Here is a 23,276-nt window from a genome sequence, read left to right on the forward strand (position 1 = left end):
AATGTCATTAGCTTCCCCTTGCCCAATTCTAGTTTTCATTTTTATAAATTTGCCTCAATTCTCTATATGTCTGAGAAATGAGGCCTTTATCAGAGAAACTTGCTTCAAAATTGTTTTCAAGATTACTATTGTTTACTGTATTTCCCTCCATCCTATTCCTCCAATTTTAGTTTTCAAAGAGTTATTTTCTTAAGTCTTTGCATCTCTTTTTACAGTTGGCTGACTTTCTTTTCACAATTTTCTTAGATTGCTCTCATTTTTTCTTCTAATTCTTCCTCAATCTCTTTTATTTGATTTTTGAAGTCCATTTTAAGTTCTTCCAAGAACTCTTTGGGGCTTGTGACCATTTGACATTTCTCTTTGAAGAAGGAGTGGATTTTTAAATTTCACTATCTTCCTCTAAATGTGAACCCAGATCTTCTTTATCTCCAAAGTAGCCATCTATGGTGGGGTTCTTTCTCCTTTGCTTACTCATTTGTATTTTTATTTTTAGCAGCTCATTATCATAATCAGGTTCTAGTCCCAACATGTGGGGAATTATGGCCTGGGTGTCAGGTCTTTCTTACTATTATTTTCTGAGCTCTGTCCTGGGCACTCCTCTTTACTCCTCAGCCATGGTTAGGGCCCCCAACCACACTGACCAGTAAATGTTCTTGTTCCCTGCAGTCCTTCCCAGTGGCTGCAAACTTCAGCTCTTCTCTCTGCCCTGGAACCAAAACCAGGGACTCTGCTCTCCTGCAAGCGCCACAGCCAGCAGGGTCCTTCTCTTCTCTACCAAGCATGTGCTTGCTTCCTCTTGCCCACAGCTGCAGCCGAGGATCAAATCTGATCAGCATAGTGGGGTCTCATATCCAACAACAGCAGAGGATCTTTTAATCTTACCTTACTTTGGACTCCCACACTGAGTGTGAAGTGAAAGTTTCTGAGGCCTGAGCTGGTTGCCCTTTGACCCAAATGCCCCCAAGGTTTGAGTCTTTCCTGAAGTCTTTTCAAGTTGTCTTAGGAGGACAACTGTTTTACCCTGACTTTTGTTTATTTCTGCTACTCTATGTTCACTTTGAGGGTAATGTTTGTTGCAGTCTAGGGGTCTTGGGAACACTGAAATTCAAGGACAAAGGAAGTGGGTCTGTCTAGAAAGAATCTGACCACTCAAGCCTTCTTTCAGCCCAAGTAGTTTATTAAAACACCAGTGGGGGTGGGTGGGATTCCTAATGAGTCTGTGCTATTTGTGATGACAATACAAACAGACCAGATTTTAAGAATCTGAGCAACTTAATGGCAGCAAGATGGACACTTTTATGCAGAAAGACTGTGGGAAGATCTGGATGGGATTAAAGAGTGCCAAGTAGACCGGGGTGGTCTGGAGGTAACAAAGAAAGTGACCTGACTGGATTAAGGAGTATCAAGTAAGTTAAGTAATCAAGGTGGGCTGGGGTGGGCCACCCCAGGTGAATGCCAGGAATCTGGGCTGTGTGGGAAAGTCCAGAGCCTTTTAGGGGTGCATCATTAGCATTCCATCAACACTCTGTCTTTTTTTGTGGAAGAAATTTGTAGAGCCTGGAGTTTTCTAATTTACTCTGCCATCTTCCCAGAATCCTCTGATAAAAAAAAAATCTTATCTTTTACAGGAAGCCTTGCCCAATGTCACTTAATTCTAATGCTTTCCCTTTGTTAATTATTTCCTATTTATTCTCTATATAACTTGTTATATTGCCAATGCAATATTCACAGCACCCATGATCATGATAAAGACCGTGACTATAAATATCACATGATGTTTGATTGCAAAATATAACAAACTTTCCATATAGAGGACAGAATTGAATCATTTATTTAGATACCAGAAAACCAAATTCCCAAACCAGTAAGCTGATTCCATCATAGTACCAAAGATATTAAGAAGCCATAATTACACCGAGAGCTACAGCATCTTTTAGCCTTCCCACACATCAATAGTAGATCAATATCTACTCATGAGCCTATCTGACTCCTTGCCTGAACTTCCTCTCTCTCCCACCATCTCTCTGGCTCTGGCTCCCAGATTGCTGTGGGCTCTGCTCTACCTTTCAGCAAACTCCTCCCACCACATGCTCCATGTGACTACATTCAGCTTCTTAGGGGGCAGAGTTTACTTTCAAAGCAGGGAAGATCTTCAACTTCCCATTCCCATTACACTTATTTATATGTTTGTTGTCCCCACCATTAGACTGTGAGCTCCTTGAGGACAGGGACTATCTTTTGCCTTCTCTTATATCACCAACACTTACTGTGGTGCCTGGCATAAGTATGTACTTATAGTATATATATATATATATATATATATATATATATATATATAAAGTATGTACTTAATACATACTTGATATAAAGTGTATACTTAATAAATGTTTATTGATTGATTAGAATACCTTGTTTCCTTAAAAAAAAAAAAGCAATTCACCCCCCTTTTACATGAAGTCTTTCCTGAACACCTAGCTTCTAGCATCCTCCCCTAAAAAATTCCATTGGTACATTTTAATACTTATTTATATATGCATTGTCACCCCCAATAGAATGTAAGTTTCTTGAGGACAAGAACTAGTTCCATGTTTATCTTTGTATCTCTTCTCAAATTGAGACTCTTAAAATCTGTGTGCTTTATGTTAAGTATTTATATTGAGGCAGTATGGTATAGTGGATAGAAAGCTGACTAAGGAAGTTAGGAAGATTTTGGTTCATAATCCTAATTCTGACCCATACCGAGTGGGTAAACCTGGGCAAGTCACTTTATCTCAAAATGCTCTAGGCAACAAAGACTGTAAATTGCAAAGAAGGTGCAAGTTGGGGAGACAATTTAAAATGTTTGCAATCTGCCACCCAAATACCAGATACCAGATGTCTTTATTAGGCAAATTTATCAGTATTTATTAGGCAAAACTGGGCCTTATTCTGTTATTTTATTATGCATTACCGATTCAAAATCACTACTTACTAAAGAAGACTAGGAAGCTACCAATGATTATTTTGTTTTAGTGGTGATGATATAGGATGATATAGTGGGTTCAAGTTCTGATTCTGTCACACAGTAGCTGTGTGACCTTGCACAGAACACTACCCCTCACCCTCCTCATCTGTAAAGCAGAGGGGTGGATTGGAGGGTGTCTAAGGTACCTTTCAATACTAGACCTGTGATCCTGTGATTTGCATCAGTGGAGGGGAGTTTGCACATTGAAAGTGGTTTCCATAGCAATGAAGTCATTAAAAAAAAAGAAAGAAAAGGACTGAGTTGGTTAGTAAAAACCTTGTGACGCACCAGGAAAAACGGTACTTGCGCTCTTTTTCCTTCCCTGTTTTCCTTTGCCTTCTTGGATTTTCTGCAGGAGAAAATGCAAGTCACCGCTTCCCCAGGAGATGGCATAGGTGTAGGGGCCGGCGCCTGCAGTTGCTCCTCCGCACCGCTAGCGGCCGCTGTCGGAGCAGCGTGCGTTCCCATCTCTTCTAACTGCGCACTAGATCTTGTCGCACTGCTGCGGTTGCCGCATTCGTCTCTCTGCAGGTACAGGGGAAGGTGTGCGCTGTCTGCTCTCTCGACCTCCATCATGGCTGCGTCCTCAGCTGCCGAGAAGGAGAAGGAGCGACCCGGGTCGGTCAGCATCGCCAATGTGCCCGGCAACAGCACTCGGGAGAAACTGCTGTCTGTGCTGGAGGACCTGGAGGTGCTGTCGAGGTAGGGCTGCCGCGGGGCCTGGCCGCTGCGGGGGCCGGGCCGGGCGGGCTGGGAGGGAGAAGCCGCTGCGAAGGTGGCCCCCAGGCTAGGATTCCGCCTCCCGGGGTGGTCTGGGCGCCCCCCACCCCCGCGCCGCGGCCGCGGCTGCGGCTGCGGCTCCCTCCCCACGGGACGCTGAGGGGAGATGGGACGAGGATCAGCCCGGGGAAGCCCGCCCGCCTGGGCGGAGGGCCGACGGGGGAAGTGAGGCTGCGCCGCTGTCGGTGTCGGAGCCGCCGACTGGCTGGGGCAGCCCGGCTCCGAGCCTCAGTTTCCTTATCTGTAAAATGAAGGCCTCTGTCTAGATGACGTCTGATGTTTTCTTCCGGCGCTGGTTACTTCCCGGCAGTAGCGTAGAAGGCCTTGCATTTTGGTAATTGAATAAGAACGATCTCCTTGTCAGTTTATTTAAGTAAAACTTGGTCTGGGAGACAGGGTGGTGCCCCTAGAAAGAGTGCGCACTTGATGGCGGGAGTGGATGGAGCTTTGGCCCTGGAGTCAGGAAGAACTGAGTTTGAATTCAGCTTCACACATTTATTAGCAGTGTCGTTTAAACCAGTCGCTTTAAACTCTGCTTCAGTTCCTTATCTGTAAAAATGGGGATAATACCTGTCTCATCGTTGTTATTATTAAAAATAGTAACCAAATGGAACAACAGCCACTAGCTTCATCATCACTGCGGATGATGAAGGTCTGAACGTGGTGGTTTTATGAATAGAGAGAAAGACGAACAATAAATATGAAAGATGTCAGGGGAGGTGGAATTAATGAGGATTTGAGGATTGGTATCTGATTGGATGGTTGGGGAGGCGGGGGAGGTTCTGGGAGAGTAAAGAGTTAAATGTCTCTCCTAGACTGCGCACTTAAATAATTGGAAGGATGATGGAATCCTTGACAGAAATAACGAAAATTTGAGAGGGCTGGTGGGCTTCAGGAAGAACATAATGAATCCTCTTCTGCATTTATCAGCTTTAAAGTACCTATATGACATGCAGGTCATATTGGCATATCATATAGGCAAGTCTAAGCCGACAGTTGGTGAAATTGTATTAGATCTCAGGAGGGAAATGAGACCTGCGTATGTAGATTTAGGTGTCAATCTGCCTAGAGATGAAAGTTGAACTCTTGGGAATTGACGAGAGACAGTTAAGGGATGGAAGATTGTTATTGAGAGAACATAATAGGGTCCAGGTCAAAGCCCTGGGGTACAAGGGTTAAGACATGGATGATGGCCTTGCTATGGAAACTGAGGAGTGTTAAGAGGAATAGGAGATCCATGTCTAAAAAACCCAGAAGGGGAGAATCTCCAGGGAAAAGGGGCTGGTGATCAGTGTCAAAAACTGTAGAGGATTCAGGGAGGATGTCTGAGCAAAGACCATTTTAGGATTTAGGAATTTACATCATTGATGAACTTGGAGAAAGCAGTTTTTAGTGAAGTGGAGGAATTGGAAATCAGATTGCAAGGCATTAAGATGATGGAATCTTAGCCAAACAATGCGCAGAATTCATAAAATGTAAAATAAATTTAAACATTTCTGGTAATATAAAATTTAAAATCTTTTGCATGAACAAAACTGTAATTAAAATAAAGGAGATATTACAGAGTGAGGAAAATCTTTGCCTCAAACGTGACTGTGCTTATACTCTGAATTACAAGATTGTATAATAAATTGACAAACATGTAAGGCCAATACAAATAGTTTTCTCATTTTTCTGTTTTTAAATCCTCTCATTGGTTTATCTGATTGTGGCCTGGGCTTTTACTCTTGACATTTTGGTCTTTTCAGTTTTTCTTCTATCCCCTTATTAGTCACCATTGGGAATTCTGACTCCTGAGTTCTTCCCCCTTGCTTTGATTCAGGGACCTGTAGACAGAACTGCTTTAGCTAGCCTTCCTGTTTTGGAGTATATGGGGAGCAGGCCAAGTCTGGCTTGAGTACATCTGATTAGGGGGAGAGGACCTACCCTGAGATGGTTTTCTAATCCCCTTTCTGTCAAAGGGGAGCTCTTTTCTCTCCTGTAGCTCTGAGCCTGTATGCTGTCTTATGTCCTTCTGGATTCTTCTCTCCTCACTTGATTTCTTCAAATGACTGAGCAGAATCTGTGTCTACCTACCCCTTTTGGTGGAGAAGGGGCTTTGGGCAGAGTCATTGCTATGGGAAATCCATAAAGCTGAACCCTGAGAAACAAGCTAATTTGAGGGTATGGACACTGGTATAGAATAAGAGTTCTAAGTGTTTAAATCCTCTGGTATTGTTTCTAAGGTTTTTACTTTGTGGGAGAAGGGATAGTCTTATATTTTTAATGTAATTACCCAATGTGGCTCCCTAATTCCTTTCATTTGAGGTTTTGGTGTTAGAGAAATTTATAGAAAACAACTATTTGGACATATTGCTGGTCTCCATGTATATTTTTTGAAGTGAGATTTTCACAGAAAGAAATGCAAACTATCAGTAACCATATGGAAAGATGCTTCAAATCGCTAATAATCTTAAAAATGCAAATTAAGGCCACTGAGGTTTCATATCACTCCCATCAAATTGATAAAGTTTGAAATAGTTAATGTTGAAAAAGTGGTAGGATATTAGATACTGTTGGTGGAACTATGAATTTGTCCAATGTTGGAAAAATATTTTGGAATTATGGGAGAAAAATTTTAAATTGTTCATTCCATTTGATCAGCAGTCCCATTACTGGGCATGCTTCTTAAGAAATTGAAGGAGAATAAGAAAGGTCCTATATATACCAAAATATTCATAGCGGCCCTCTCTGGTAGCAGGAACATTGGAAGCAGTGGGTATCCATTGATTGAGGCAGTCTGGTGAGATCTGTGGGTGAAGCCCTTCTCAGAATCATATTTTTAAATGCATAAAATAAAATGCATAGCATTACAAAGGAAACCAATTACATTAAAGTACTGTTAGCAAAATATTTAAAAAATAAGTTCACAGAACCCAGGTTAAGAACCACTACTTGGGAATCTAATAATATGAAATTCATTAGGGATAAATATAGAGTTTTGCATTTAGATACAAAAAACATTAACTTCCCAAGTGTAAGATGAGGGAAAGTTAGTTTAGAAAATAGTTATTCTACAAAAAAATATGGAGGTTTTAGTAGACTGCAAGTTCACTTTTAGTCAGTATTGTGAGGTAGCAGCCAAAAAAGATGGTGTGATATGGGGCTATATGAAGAATCAGTCAGTTAAATATTTATTGAGCACCTACTGTATGCCTACTATATGCAAAGAAAGGTCAAAAACAGTTCCTGTCCTCAAGAAGTTAATAACCAAGTGGGGGACACAACATGCAAACAACTACAGTCTTACTTGTATGTATGTATGTGTGTGTATGTATACCTATATATTCTATTCTGAACTGGGGAGTAGTCCCAGATGGAAGGCACTAAAATTAAGGAGGTCTGAGAAAAGCTTCTTGTACAAGGTAGAACTGTAGCCAAGACTTGAAGGAAAGCAGGGAAACTAGGAGGTGGTGATAAGGAAGGAGAGTATTCTAGGCATGTGGGACAGGTAGTGAAGATGCTTGGATCTTAAGACTATTAGATGCCCTTTCTGTAGTACAACCTTGGCTTCCACCTGCCCAAGAGGACATTTAGTCTTCATTCCATTTGAGCAAATTAAGTGTTTTTTCATGAGACAATTGTGGTGACAAAAAATTGCCAGCTACTATAAATACGTTTATAGGTCCTTTTCCTTTTTCTTTGATCTCTTTGGGGGTACAGACCTAGTATTGATATTACTGGGTCAAAAGGTATACAGAGTTCTATAGTCCTTTTGGCATAGTTCCAAATTGCTCTACAAAATGGTTATGTCAGTTCACAACTCCACCAACAATACATTAGTGTCCCAATTCTCCCACATCTCCTCCAACAATTGTCATTTTCCTTTTCTGTCATATTATCCAGTGTGGTAGGTATGAGATGATACTCAGAGTTATTTTAATTTGCATTTCTCCAATAGTAATTTAGAGTATTTTTTATATGACTATAGATAGCTTTGATTTCTTTGTCTGAAAACTGTCTTTTCATAGCCTTTACCACATGTAGCAGTTGGGGAATGACTTGTCTTTATCAAAAACACTTGCTATAAATTTCCCTTCTTTCTCCTCCCTCCCAGTTTTTTCCTTTCTTTCTATTCTTAGCGCTATTGGTTTTGTTTGTGCAAAACTTGTAAAATTTGATATAATTAAAATTATCCATTTTACATCCCATAATGCTCTTTATCTCTTGTTTGGTCATAAATTCTTCTCTTATCCATAGATCTGACAGGTAAACTATTCTGTATATTTGTTTATGGTATTATTCTTTATGTCTAAATCATGTACCCATTTTGACCTTATCTTGGTATATGGTGTTGGTCTTTACCTAGTTTCTGCCAAACTCTTTTTCCAGTTTTCCTAGCAGTTTTTGTCAAATCCCTAAAGCTGGGATCTTTGAGTTTATCAAACACTAGATTACTATGGTCATTCATTACCACGGTCAATTCATTTGTATTTCCTAGCTAATCTATTCCCCTGATCCACTATTTTATTTCTTAGGCCAGTTTATTTTGATGATTATCACTTAATTATACAATTTGAAATCTGATACAGCTAGGCCAACTTCCTTCTCATTTTTTTTCCATTAATTCCCTTTATATTCTTGACCTTTTGTTCTTCCAGATGAATTTTGTTATTTTATTCTACCTCTATAAAATAATTTTTGGTAGTTTAATTGGTATAGCACTGAATAAATAAATTAATTTAGGTGAATTGTCATTTTTATTATATTGGCCCAGCCTACCCATGAGCAATTGATATTTTTCCAATTAAGCAGATATGATTATCTTATCTTATATATTTATTGTATGTATTATATATAAATATATTATATATATAACACAGAAGTGTTTTGTAATTATATTCATATAGTTCCTGGGTTTGTTTTGGTATGTAGATTCACAAATGTTTTATATTGTCTACAGTTGTTTTAAATGGAATTTCTCTTTCCATCTTTTGCTGGTGGACTTTGTTGGTAATATATAGAAATGCTGATTTGTGTGGGTTTATTTTATATCCTGTAACTTTGCTACATTTGTTAATTATTTCAGGTAGTTTTTTAGTTAATTCTGTAGGATTCTTAAATTGTACCATCATATTGTCTGCAAAGAGTAATAGTTTTGTTTCTTCATTGTTCTAATGCCTTCAGTTTCTTGTTCTTCCCATACTCCTGTGGCTACCATTTCTAGTACAGTGTTGAATAATAGTGTTGATAATAGACATCCTTGCTTCACCCCTGATCTTATTGGGAAGGCTTCTAGCTTATCTCTGTTACAGATAATATTTGCTAATGGTTTTAGATAAATGCAGAGAAGGAGCTTTTGGACAGGTAGGAGGAAAACTAGGAGAAAGCAGTGTCACAAAAACATAGTAAGAAGAGCAAATTAAGAAGAGGGTGATCCACAGATAAAAAGTTGCAGAGAGATCAAGAAGGATGAGAATTAATTGAAGGCCTTTAGATTTATCGACTGAAAGATCATTGGTAACTTTGGGAAGAGTGGTTTTTTGTTTGTTTTCCTTTTGGAAGGAGAAGGCAGGGGTTAAGTCACTTGCCCAAGGTCACACGGCTAGTAAGTGTTAAGTGTCTGGGCCCAGATTTGAACTCAGATCCTCCTGACTCCAGGGCCGGTGCTCTATTCACTGTGCCACCTAGCTGCCTGCACCCTCACAGAATTTTTATTGTGATCAAATAAGATAATCTATATGAACCACTTTGCTCAGGATCCAGTTTGGAGTATAGAAAAAGGTTCGTTAGTAAGGTTGAATATATTGTAAAGAATAAGTTAGAAAACCTGGATTCCAAGTCCTGGTTCTGCTAATTTATCAGCCTGTATGTATGAGGAAGTAGAAATGGCTCTCAAGATGATGAAATTGAAATGGGGAAGAGTGGCTAGAACAGACATATAGCCAATATTTGTGCGGGAGGTGATACAAATTTGAGAGTATTGAGGAATTGATTTTCAAGAAATTGATAAAGGGAAATAATTTAGCAAACAATTTTTAAAAATCAGATCATCTTACTACCAAAAAGTCATCAAGATGATGGCTGTATCTAGCACCAGCCTAAAGGCTGGGGATACAAAGAAAGGCTAGAGACAGTCCCTGTCCTCAAGGAGCTCAAAGTCTAATAAGGGAGAGACAACATATAAACATCTATGCACCCGCGCAATCTAAATGCAGGATAAGGAGGCACTCGAAATTAAGAGGAAATGGGAAGGCAGGATGTTAGCTGGGACTTGAAGGAAGCCAGGTGGTGGACGTTAGAGAAAGCGTCCCAGCCATAGGGGCACAGCCAATAAATATGCCCTGAGTTGGGAGCTGGAGTGTCTTGTTAGGGATTGCAAGGAGGAATTGCACTGGAGACTGGAAAGGTGGGGGTGGGTTAGGATAGGAAGGGCTTTGAATGGCAAAGTTAAAAAAAGTTTTGGGTATCGTATTCTGTACATGCTTTATAGAGTTGAGTATGATTTATGTTGTTTTCTTGACTTTAATATTTTATTTTTACTAAATATTTCTTGTTAATATGTAACAGTAAAAAAAATTTGAAATAAATTGCATCTAATGATCTCATAAGTATCCTAATAGGTTTGTAGATTGCATAGCTGGCAAGTTATAACATAATGTACAAACTTTACAAGTAAATAGTACTTGAGTAACTGTGCACAAGATATTTGTTTTGATTTCCTTGAAGTTCATTATTTTAGTATAATTTATATTACAGGTATACTGCTTTAAGAAAAAAACAGTGCAGGCAGCCCTTGACTTAGTACCTCAGATTCTTGGCAGGAAGGAGGAATATTAAGAGATGGTTGTCCAATGGTAAGGAGTAGTAATGGTTGTATGTATAAACAACTCCCATCTTCAGCTAGGCCCTGACCACCTTTTCTTTCTTTGTTCTCTCATCTATTAGAGATTGGGCCACTTGATTCACCTCCCTTTATGTTATTTCTGACCTATCTTTTACACTTTGCTCCTCTCCTTAAATCAAATGCATAGTTCGTTTGATGTTTTCAAAAGGTTAATTACTAGTAACAACAGGGGGAAAATATCAAATTAAAAATACCTCCCTCTTGGGGCGGCCAGGTGGCTCAGCAAGTAAGAGCACCGGCTCCAGTGTTGGGATGACCTGGAGATCGAATCCCGGGCTCAGACACTCAGCACCACACCCCGAAATAACTGGCCATGTAACCTTGAGCAAGTTACTTAACCCTGATTGCTTAAAAGAAAAAAATACCTCCCTCCCAGTGCTGATTTTTTTTTTCATGCATTCCCTACATATGCTAATAAAATTGTAGAGAGAATCATAATGGCAATATTACCTGATATTTGAGAACTTGAGGAAGCTTTTAGGCATGCTTCAGATTTCACATTACCTCTCAAGAACTAGAGTTTGGGGTAGGTATTCAGTGAAAAGAATAACAAAGTGTATAGGAGTAGGAACTGCAGAAACTGGACATAATGTTACATAGACCAATACTGGGATTAGTTTGAAAAAATGTTATTTTTTTTGAGGTGAGAAAGAAGAGGATTTATTCTCCTTTCTTTTCCCTTGCTGTTAACTACCCTTCACAACAGAGCTCATCCTGAACTATCCCTGAAGGTTTTCAAGCATCAGCAAAGTGAATTAAAAACAAGGACAATGGTAATTTTTGTAGGAGGTTCATATGGCAGCTAGGTAGTACATAGAGAATAGAGTGCTAGGCCCAGAGTCAGGAATACCCGAGTTCAAATCCAGCCTCAGACAATTTAGACAAGGCACTTAGCCTTTCTTTGCCATAGTTTCCTCAACTGTAAAATGAGTATGATAATAATAGTACTTATCTCCCAAGGTTGTTGTGAGGATCAAATGAGATACCGTTTTGTAAAGCACTTAGTATGTTGCATGTCACATAGTGGGAGCTATATAAATGCTTATTTCCTTTCCCCTCCTACTTTATGGCCCATAAATTGGGAACTATCCACATAAATGAATCTTTTTTAAAAGACACAAAAATTAAATAAATTTGCATATGTTTAATCCACTGGTTAGACTGTATTTGAGTCTAATACAGATTGGCGGCAAATGGGGCAAGAATTATTTTCAGCCAGCCAGCGATCAATACAATGGACATGAAACTCATGTGTGCAAGGCAGTTGTCTCAGTTTGTTTCCCTGTGTGTAGGTGTTTACACAAATACTGCAGGCCTTATTTATCTCTCCATTTATGCTGCTTTGGTAGCTTTTGGTAGAAAATTTATCAATTTCTTCATTGGTTAATCCCCCAGAGCAGTACCAGCTATCATCACTTAGTAAAAAAGTACGAGCAAGACGGAGAGTTGGTATTATGATATTTTCAATCAAATTACTCACATCGTTCTGCCTGGCATGATTTTCACTGGTGTAGCAAATTAGAGTTTCATTTAGTTCTCTTTGAGCTCTTACTCTGTTCGGCTCAGAACTGATGTCCCATAAGTGCTGATTGTCTCTCTGTGTTTCCAAATAGGCCCGAGTTTCATTTGAAAAATTTAGAGTGCTCAGCCCAGCTAGGACCTGCTGGAGAAGTATCTGTAGAACCCTCGGCTGACGAAACTCGGGCTCTGAGATACCATGAAGGGGTAGCCATGTTGTTCTGAAACAGATTTGTGGCCCATTATCTTCAGAGCGAGAAAGGACTAGTTGAAATACACCTCTGTTACTCCTGTTTGCTCTTCTGGGTCTTTGAAACCTAGATCTAGTTCTGCTTGAAATATTCCCTTGTGGTATTTCTTCTTCAGGGAGAATTTTTACCCTAAGGTTTAGCCTTAGAGTTGGATGACTTCTTGCAGGTGTGGAAAGAACTCTTGAAAGTGCTGATGAATGTGAAAATTGTGGAATACCCTCCTCTATTTCTTGTTCATTTTGAACTATATGATGCTGATGACACCGCTTAAGTTTTTTGATTTGTTTTCTCCTTGAAATGATGTCAGTTGGTCTTTGCAACCTTGAATGACTACTACTATTCTGAGTAGGTCTTAGTCTTAGAGTTTCCATTTTTTCTCTTAGATCACTCAGTAGACCATTGTTTCTTACTCTCTTTCTCTGGTACATCACAGATTCATTTCTTTCATGAGCTTCTCTTAGGATAACAGCATTGACATGTCTAGTGAACTGAATAGGTCTGGCACTAGAGTGACAATCTGTGAACCTTTCTCTGAATTCCTGGGCTCCATTTCTAAGCCTGCTCATCATCCAGGAAGAAGGCTCTTCTGTTGTGTGCTGCCTTTTAGTACCTCTCATGACTCCCAACGTTGCACTATTTACATTTGAGGTCTTACTTCTGTTTTGTCTGGCTACTGGGCTGTTGGATGGCTGAAATCTATTTATTTGTTGGTATTGGCATCCATTGATATTCAAATATGGCATATTTATGTATCCTTCCCTTGGGATACCAACATTTTGGAATTCATCATGTGTGTTAATTTTAAGTCTAAATTGGAATTCTCTTGTATCTGAACTTCTCTGACTTAAAGCTCTCCAAATCTGATTTCTATTTTGCCCACTGAGTATGGCAGTTCCTGTGCGACAAAATGTATTTATCCATTGAAGTATTGATTCTTCACTTAAATTTTCCCCAGGAACTTCAGTGCAGCTGCTTTCTTCTTCAGCTCCTAAATTACATATATTTGATTGGGCTGCCAAATTTTCCTTTGCTTGTTCTAAGAGAAGTTGTAGTTCCTCCATTGTCTTTTCTCCGGGAGTGCCAAGAAGATTTTTGTTTCTTATTAATCTGTAGTCATCTTCACTGAGCCCGCTAACAAATTGGTGATAAGCCTCTTCTTTCTTGAGACGTTCTGCTGCCTGTACCATAATCCATTGTCTTGTGAGATTTTTTTTCTTTTTTTTTGTTTTCATGATTTATATATCATTTCGTATGTTCAGAAATCTCACATCTGATAGAACTGTCAAAACTCTGAATTATGCTTTGCTAGGAGACTGAGTAAAAAACAGATTTTAAAATTATTGCTCATGTAAAGTCTGGGTGGTGATGATTCTGGTGATAAAACTTTCTGGCTTCCTGTGCCAGCTTCATTGGATCTTATGCCTTTTACCAGTATTACATTGCTGCAATATGATTGGCTTTAAAAAAAAAAACCTATTGTGTGCTCATCCAGTAAGATCAGTTACCTAGTAATGAAAACAGGATCATCTTTTACCCTAAACTAGAATTAATTATCTTAAATTTACCCATCCTTTAAAAGAAAGATGAGATATATGTATCAAGTAAAGTTAGTACAATATAGTAAAATCTGTTAGGTATGGGTTTTTTGCTGTTTTGCATAGAGTAGATCAGTGAATGGATTATACCAATGAATTAAATAAAAATGAAAATCATCTTATTAGAAAGAAACTGAGGCCTGTAAACAAGTGCTGGCACTGCAGGATAAACAGAACATTTTAGGCATTAGGGTTGACCAAGTAGCACTTGGGGGCACACAATGGCAGACTTGAAGGTTGTGAATATATTAACCTTTAAGAATGTGACTTTACTGCCTGAATTTGGGGCAGTTTTAGTACATGGACTAGATTTAATTTTTCTTTATAGTTTCTTTTAAGGGATAATGTGACTTCTGTTGTTCCGTCTAGAAAGAGGTTTTACTTTGTTAAGAAATGAGTTGCTAGTGGTTGCTTGCTTAAAGAGTTGCTACAAATCAGTTTTGATACTTTAGTTTTGAGTGTGGCTCTGGCTTTCAAGCACACACACTGATGTCATAATTACTTTTGTTTTTAGGGAGCTTATAGAGAATCTGGCAATTTCAAGAAGCCAAAAGTTGCTACAACCTGGAGAGGAAAAGCAGGTAAGTGGTTTCTGTTTGAAGTTTAAAAAAAATAAAAAAACTTCTTCTAGCCTCCCATTTGTACAGTGCATACATCATGTATCTGTGGTTTGCCCAGTGTAGCATCTCTTTCAACTGATACAGATCATAATTTGCCTGTCACTTAGAGAAATCTTAGATAATTCTGGTATTTATAGTTACACAGATATATAAATATAGATACACAGACGTGTGTGTGTACATGTCTTATTGTAGATTTAGGATTGAAAAAGATCTACATACACAAAATAAATACATACTTAGTGAGAGAGACAGCATCATGTATTGAAAAGAACAGTAGAGTTTAGACCAAGGTTCAGATTCTTGCACTGTCCCTTTGTTGGCCATTTTACCACACTGAACCTTTTTACTATCTACAAGGTGGTTGTGAGTAAAGTACTTTGTAAACCTTAAAGTTTATTTAAATATGTAGCAGTTTAAAAGTATAAATATTTGTCCAGAGATTTAAAATAATCTTGTTAAATTACGGCTCTGGCTTTCCACTCTTATACTTCTGTTATCTGTAACAGTTTGATGCATTTGTCTTTAGACTTCCCAACGTTAGTCTGCTTTATGTTTAATAGCATTTTAACAAGCTCCTCAAGAAGTTTGCCCCTGTCTCTGTTCCAGTCTTAGTTCCCAGGCCTAGCTCTAATTTCATTTTGACTATAGCCCCCTTTTGTTGCAAGTGATCATGTATAACTTAAAACTAGAGATACAGAATAGGCATTTTGAGAAAATGCCAAGTGATGGAGATGACAGTAGTTGATAAGTTAACTGCTTTTGTTGCCCCCCCTCCCATCCCTTTCCTCCGTTTTATTTCATAATTCACTGAAGGAAGAGAAGGGCTATAACGTTTGGCTATAAAATAGAATTGAGAAAACTTTTACCCTTCTGGTAAGGGTTATTTATCCAGAGGGGGAAAGTAGTTAAGAATTGCATACCAATTTTAAAAATTACCTTTATATAATTAATTTTGAGAAAGAGATAGGAAATATTTAACTTGTTTTTAAAATTAAAAACGGGGATATGAAACTATAACTTTCAACTTAACAAACTGTAAGCATCTACTGAGGGGTCTTGTGACATAATGAGTAACTTCAAAGCCAAGGAGACCTGGATTCAAGTCCTGCCTCTTACCTATAGAGATTATTTCCTCACAGTTCCCTAGGCAGCTTTTTACATAGATGAGAAGTTGTAGAGCAGGTGCTGACCTATGTTGGTATGACTTTGCTCATGAGGGAATTCCCTGTACCAAAGATATTATAGATCAGAGGTGGGGAACCTGTGGTCTCAACATGTGGCCCTCTAGGTCCTCAGGTGTGGTTCTTTGACTGAATCCAAACTTCACAGAACAAATCCCTTTAATAAAAGGATTTTTTCTGTAAAACTTGGACTCAGTTAAAAGGCTAAGGATCTAGAAGACCACATGTGGCCTTAGGGCTGCAGATTACTCACCGCAGTCATAGATCCTACCACTTTCTACTTAAGTACCTTTTTGTCAGAGCCTTGTGTTATAGGAAATGTAGTTAAGGTAGTCCCTTTTTTCATAGAACATATAGTCTAATGATATAAAAATGTCTATAATGCCAAAAAATACGGATGAGTTGCAAATGAAGTTCTGTGTCAGAGGGGCCAAAGGGCACCTTGATTCCTTGAGGAGTATTGAAGAAGGCTTCCTGAAGGAATGGATATTTAAGTTTGTATTTAAATGATGGGTAGAAATTAAACGGGCAGCTAGGTGGCACAGTGAATAGAGTGGCAGGTCTGGACTGAGGAAGACTTATCTTTCTGAATTCAAATCTGACCTCTGACACTTACCAGCTATGATACTGGCAAGTCATTTAACCCTGTTTACCTCAGTTTCCTCATTTGTAAAAATGAACTGGAGAAGGAAATGGCAGACTACTCCAGTATCTCTACCAAAAAAACCCCAAATGGGGGGTTACGAAGAGTTGACCACAACTTGAAACACCTGAACAACAACAGAAATTCAACAGGTAAAGATGGGGAAAATATATTCTTATGTACTGCTGAAATTGTGTATTTGGCAGTCATGTGGGCTGTGACCAGTTGAAAGAGGGAATAAACATAAGAAGTCAGAGAATTCACCCACCATTGCTCTTGGTGGACAACTCATAAAAGTGTTTTTAGTCACCAAGCCATTTCTTCTGTAACTTTTTTCCTATCATAAAACTTTTGCGGACTCATTATAATTCTCTTTGAATCTCATTTCCCTTTTCTTTCCACACTTTAACTAAAGTCTGGAGTTAAGTTTATATGATTTTGAAGTTGAAATTAAGTTTTAAAAAATGAGGGGACAGAGGAGAAAAATGAAAGTTCACAGCAGAGAGCTGAAGAAAACCTACAGAGGAAAAAAAATTAAAAGTACACAGCAGAGAATTAAAAATCTATAAGCAAAGAAAAGCTGGGCAGCTTTGAAAGCAATGTGTAGTATTTTTTAGGTTTTCATGAAATGGAAATTTGTTTAAATTGAATCCTGTCTCTTATGTTCTGCTGAGTATGTGAAAATGTTCTTTTTCTTTTCTCATTGTGTATTTAAGTTTAGAATGAATAAAAAATTTACCAAAAAAAAATGAGAGCAGGGAGAGGAGAGCCTACTGTTTCTTACCAGCTTACCTCTTTTCCCCTGTCTTCCCCTGAGATGAGGCTACTCATTAGAAAGAGGTGAAACTTTTAGTCATCTGAAGAGTTACATTTGCTGTATTTTATGGCAAGCATGACCAGATCTAGAAAGCTTACCATAGGCAGGATGAAATTAAACTGAGGATAATAGATTTTCCATCCCTGATATAGACTATAGATAAAGTATTATCAGTGTTATAGAAAAATGTTTGAAGAATTTTCACAACAATAATAACTACCTTATGTGAAACTTTTTTTCCTCTGATGGGTAAACATTTTAAGGTATATATGATTCTTATTTTCTCTCAAAACCTTAAAGAATCAGAGTAGGTAGCATAACTGGAAAGTGTTATTTCTTGATTTCCTGGATAGTGATATAACTAGATGGCATTAGACATAAATTATAGTAGAATTTTTTACATTACCATGTTAAATTTATATACAAAAAATTATTTTAAAAGAATCCCCCAAAACTACATAATGGTAGTGTCATATTAAACTATTATGCTCAAGCTAAAATATATCACCATGGGAAGGAAAATGCCTTCCCCTAAGCTTTCTCACACCTCTTAGTCAACAATTATAAAAAATAATTTTGGATAAAAAAATCATCGTGGAACTATAACTTCTAGGTTACATAATTTTTTGAGAGCATGTATTCATGTAACATTTTAAGAATAGTAAAATACAAAGACTTGATTTCATCAATATGTACTTCCTCCAGCAGTCTAGAATACAACCCCTTCATAGCTTTTCAGAGTTTCTGTGGCCAAAAAAATCAATTACCCTGTAACCAGCTATGAGTGGATAGAGCACCAGACTCAGAGTCAGGAAGGCCTGAGTTCATAGCCAGCCTCAGACACTTAGTAGTTTTGTGATCCTAGGCACCTTTCTCACCTTGGCGGAGCACAAACCATAAATGGCTTTTAAGTTTTAGGGAGCTACATCAGGCACAGAGAAGTTAAGTGTCTTGTCCATGGAGCTCCAGTTTAGAATCCAAGTCTAGTATGCCATCTGCTGGGACACACTACCCTTCAGAACCCAGTATAGTCACATATTTGTACACCCTTTTCTTACTAGTACCTTTTATTGAAATATGTTTTAAAATTACAGAAGATATGGTCTTTTAAAAGCTTATTGGCTACACACATACACACATGCACACATGTACACATGTGCACCCTTAAAGCTGAAAAGACCTTAGATATCATCTGATTTAACTCCCTTATTTTCTTTTTTGGTTATTATTTTCTTTCTTACTATGAACTTAATTATCAATGAATACAAACATTTCAGTATACCTAGAAGAATGAAAAAGAGGATTGTTTAAAATGCTCTATGCTACAAATGAGGAAAGAAAAGTTGCCTACAGTTACACAATAGGTTAGTGATAGTACCAGTATTAGAATAATCCAGTGCTCTTTACTGAATGCAAACCTAATTTGGTCTGTCTTCATTTTATTTGGAGGTGTACCAAATCCAGTAAAATCCACTATGTAAAAGTTATGGAATAGACATGGAGCAGTAAGGGTGTCCAGTTGAAATAGAAACTGAATAGCTGGCAAGGTGGATAGAGTGCTGGGCCTGAAATCACGAAGTCCCGAGTACAAATCCAGTGTCACATGCTGACTTGCTGTGACCTTGGACAAATGTCACTTAACCTTTTTACCTCAGTTCGCCTCAACTGTAAAATGGGGATAATAAGTAATAGCACATACCTCTTAGTTGTTGTGAGGATCAAATGAGATAATATTTGTAAAACAGTTAGCACTATGCCTGGCACCTAGTAGGCTTTATTTTGTTAGTAATGGCTTAAAATTATACTTCTAATAGTTGAGGCTCAAATCTCTCCTAACTGGAAAGTGAATTGAAATGATGCATTTTGAAATGACATTTTGGAATGTCGCTAGTCTTGACAGGAAGCAATTTATCATTGCGTGGTAAAAAAAAAAAAATCATGTTTTAAACCCCAAGTTGCTTTGGGAAATGAGAAAAGTAGAGAAAGAAATAGAAACCACAGTGGTCCATAATTAGCCTATAGTTCCCACCCTACCCACCACCATTTTAATTTGCACAATGCACAAAGCCTAAGTACAGCCTGTAATCGTGTTAGCATCAGTGGCAAAAACTGGTTTAGATGAGGCCTTAAGAACTACAAAGAACTTCAGTACATATTTTTAACATTCATTTTTAAGTTTTGAGTTCCAAATTCTCCCCCTTCCCACCATCCATTGAGAAGGAAAGCATATGACCTTCATTATATGTGTGAAGTCATGTAAAACATATTTCCATATTGGCCATGTTATTTAAAAAAGGACAATAAAAATTAAGAAAATGAAAATAAATACTTCAGTCTGTACTTAGAGTTCATCATGTCTCTTTGAAGGTGGACAGCATTCCTCATCATGAATTCTTTGGAATTATTGCAGATAACTAAGGCTTTCATAGTTGATCATCATTACAATATTGCTGTTACCGTGTACAGTGTTCTCCCATTTCTTCTCAGTTCACTTTGCATCAATTCACATAAGTCTTCACCAGTTTTTCTGAAATCATCCTATTCGTCATTTCTTAAAGCATAATAATATTCCATCACAATCATATACCACAACTCGTTCAGCCATTCCCCAATTGATAGGCATCCCTAATTTCCAGTTCTTTGCCACTACAGAAATTCCTGCTATAAATATTTTTGTATGTATGCATACTTTTTCTTTTTCTTTGATCTCTTTAAGATTTCAGTATACTTTTGCAGCTTTTGTAAGAGTCACCCATTCTTCTCAATAAGTGATTGTAACTTGTGGACTATTAATGTTGAGAGAGACCTAGAAATGGCAGGTACTTAGTTTGTTAAAAAATGTGGGTGACCATAGTGAAAAAAAAATCTATTATTTAGTGGTTAATATAGTAACTATTTGTAAAAACCTTTAAACTTTAAATAATAATAATAAATGCTTCAAAAAAAAGTGAAATAATAATAAATGCTTCAAGAAAAACTTCAAAAGCAGAATTCAATTTTTTTTCCCCAAATGGAAGCTGCCCCAAACGAAAAAAAAGGAAGGAAGCTGTCTCAAAGCTCATCTATGTGTTGAATTTTAACTGCAGTTAAAAGACATTATCTCATGAATCTCTCAATTCTGATTTTTAAAATGCTGCCTTTTAAAAGTAATAAAGTATGATAACATCATGAAGTGACTAAAAAAGAGTAGTTAGGATTAAAATAAATAAAACATTATTTTAATTGAATTTAAATATCATATATATTCATCAATATTGTATATCTTTTAGGATATACCAGTTTTGTTTTTCTTACATGGAGATTTCATTTTAGAGTAATTTGGTGTAGACTTCTGTCTATACCAATGTTATATCTTATCTTTAGTATCTACCTTTATTTAGTGTTTATAGAAAAGAGACATATTATAATTTCAAGAGATACAAAATAATTTTAAAGTGCAGAGATTATAGTATGACAAAATCAATAACACATTAAGATATTTGTTTGGGATATGACTTCTTGATAATATGATACTTGATTAAACCAAATATTTTCTGACAGATTATAGAGTTGTTAATTCATAGAGATGGGGAGTTTCAAGAACTAATGAAATTGGCACTTGAACAAGGAAAAGTCCATCATGAAATGCAACTGCTAGAAAAAGAAGTAGAGAAGAGAGATAGTGACATTCAACAATTACAGAAACAGCTGAAGGAAGCAGAGCAGATATTGGTAAGTGCTAGATGAAGAATCTTCATAGTAGAATGTAAAGTTGTATGACCCATGAAGCTTTGCCCAAAAATTCCAGTTATTGAATAGCCTGAAATAATCAGTTTTCTAAATCTCTAAAGAACAGATCTTAGCTGAGAGAAAAGACTAGATTAGACTAGGGATAAATCAAAGGATAGGGAGAATTCTAAATAGGGAAAATTCCTAAGATGAACTTACTTCTTCCAATAATACCCCAAAGGCCAGACTTCCACGTTCTTTAGCCCTGAGGAACATAGCTGTGAACCCTCTAGAAAGCTTCTAAGTAGCAGAAATAGCTGTCATAAATCCCAATCATTAAAACTGGTTTCCTTTATGCTTCTTAAAGAAAATATATGGTTTCTTAGCCCACATCAGCTTGAAAGTACTAAAGTAGAAGGAAGGTGAGACATTTCTGCTATTAGACATGCTGAAATTAATGACTAGTGACAGACAGCAGCCATTAAGGGTTGAAAAAACAAAACTAGAAAGATATGAATTTTTCTAAGTATAATATTCTGGGGCTATGTAATGTTGACTTAAACATATCTCAGTAATATCATGATATTAAGTTACAGAACAATATAATAATTAATGTTCATAATCATGATTCTGATTCATCAAGAAAAGGTTAAATTTAATGTACTTAGAGAAGGCAAATATATAGTATATTTTAGAAATGTCTATAAAAAGTGGTTAAAATGTTTAATTGACACTTAAAACAGGCATTACTTATAAGGAAGATTTCTTTGATATATATAATATTCCATTCCTTCATGATATAAAATAAATGAGGTAACAGATTATAGGTACAAAGGCCAGTCTTATCCAGTATAGAAGATATCTCTGCCTTAGGTTATTTTCTCCAGTCTCAATCTCTTTAGCTACTGTAACATACCTTTGGGGCAAAGAGACTTGAAGAAGAGGACTCCCAGGTTCCCCTTTCCTTTTCTTTTGGAGAGCTGGAAAAGCAGGAAGAAGGGACTGGTGAGTAGAACATGAAATTGGGTGACACAGAGATAAACCATGACAGGTTATCTAAAGAGCTGGACTGATCCTGCCCTGTGACAAAAGCAAGAGCCTCCATGCCAGGGACCCACAATTCCAGGCTGGGGAGAACTGACCCAAGGGACAGATCAGAATCTCCTACTTTCTCTCCTAGAGCTATGGGCAAGCTTGTCACTTTGTTACACAATTAAGATCTCATTTACCTTATGAAAAAATCCTATTGGCCTTTGGCCTATGGAAATGCTCAGTTCTGTGTTAGTGTGTTAAGTCTTACAGAGAACAAATAAGGGAAGGAGCACTTTTTATTCTAGAGAGAGGAAAGGTTCAATAAGTGGGAGATAATCTGAAGGCCAAAGTGTTAGGGCAATATTGTGGTTATTTCTAGGAACATCTGACTCCTGATTATATATGGCAGTCTCGTACAGTTTAATAGAGCTAACTCTCCTCTCTCTTTGCCTTAAGGGCTTCAGTCCCCAAATCAGCCTTAGTTCTTCAAATTTTTTCTCCTAGAATAAGAAATATTCTCATCTTGTCTTCTGTTTCTGTCTATTTGTGAGCCTTAAGTACACTGCTAAGCATTTTTTCCAGCTTTGGGTTTTATTTTAAGTAAATGAGATCTGAAAGCAACAGATAAGGAACCAATAAGCTTGCCCACCTGGCCAAACTAAAGGGAGAAAGAAAGCTTTGCTAGAGGAAGTACAAGAGAATCCTTGATCTGTTCCTTGAGCCTTCAAGCTATAACTTCAGTCTCTTCTTCCTGATTTTCTGGTTCTCCAAAAGGAGAAGTAGGGTAAGCATGGTAGCCCCTGCTTTAAGTCTCTTTTGCCCAAAGGCCAGCTCCCCTACCTTTTGTTGCTACCCTTGAGACCAGGCTAAAATAGTTTCTCATAGCTTTCTTAGCCCTTGAAGAAATAAGATCCTTCTTGGTTGGCACAGCTCCTAATTTTAAAGCAAAATTTCCCTCCAAGTGATGTCTTGATGCCTTGCACTCTTCTTTCTCCCTGTACTTAGCAATTAGAACTCTTCCTGAACTGAAATGTGTCTATTATCTTAACTTCCTAAATTTTCATCCTCCTGCATCTGTGTTAGCTAACTTAATCCTAGATTCCTTTCTGCCCTCTCTGACTCATTTTTCCCTCATTGAAATTTCAGTCTCCATACTTCATTCCTTTCCCACTATTTACATCAACTTCATAATTTCTTTTACTTGTTTATCTTTCTGAATATCTAATGCTAACTCATCA

At 37.5% G+C, this 23,276-nt stretch overlaps 1 protein-coding gene across 3 annotated transcripts in view; it reads left to right on the top strand.

Annotated features, from left to right (window-relative positions):
• The first annotated feature begins 3,445 nt into the window (after positions 1-3,445).
• Positions 3,446-23,276, top strand: part of MED4 (mediator complex subunit 4) — a 36,432-nt gene continuing 16,601 nt past the window's right edge. For 2 of the 3 annotated variants that reach the window (XR_011163482.1, XM_069063682.1), the window contains exons 1-3: positions 3,448-3,706; positions 14,549-14,615; positions 20,839-21,009. Coding sequence is in view for 2 of the 3 variants with exons in the window: in XM_069063682.1 (XP_068919783.1) it covers positions 3,579-3,706; positions 14,549-14,615; positions 20,839-21,009 (366 nt within the window). In the remaining variant the exon portion in view is untranslated. Of the gene's footprint in view, positions 3,707-14,548; positions 14,616-20,838; positions 21,010-23,276 lie in introns of all 3 variants that reach the window. The other variant, XM_069063684.1, reaches the window with a different exon arrangement.

Source organism: Petaurus breviceps, unplaced genomic scaffold, assembly GCF_028583685.1.
Source record: "Petaurus breviceps papuanus isolate PSGF00001 unplaced genomic scaffold, PetGlider_PUasm1.0 90594, whole genome shotgun sequence".
NCBI lineage: Eukaryota > Metazoa > Chordata > Mammalia > Diprotodontia > Petauridae > Petaurus > Petaurus breviceps.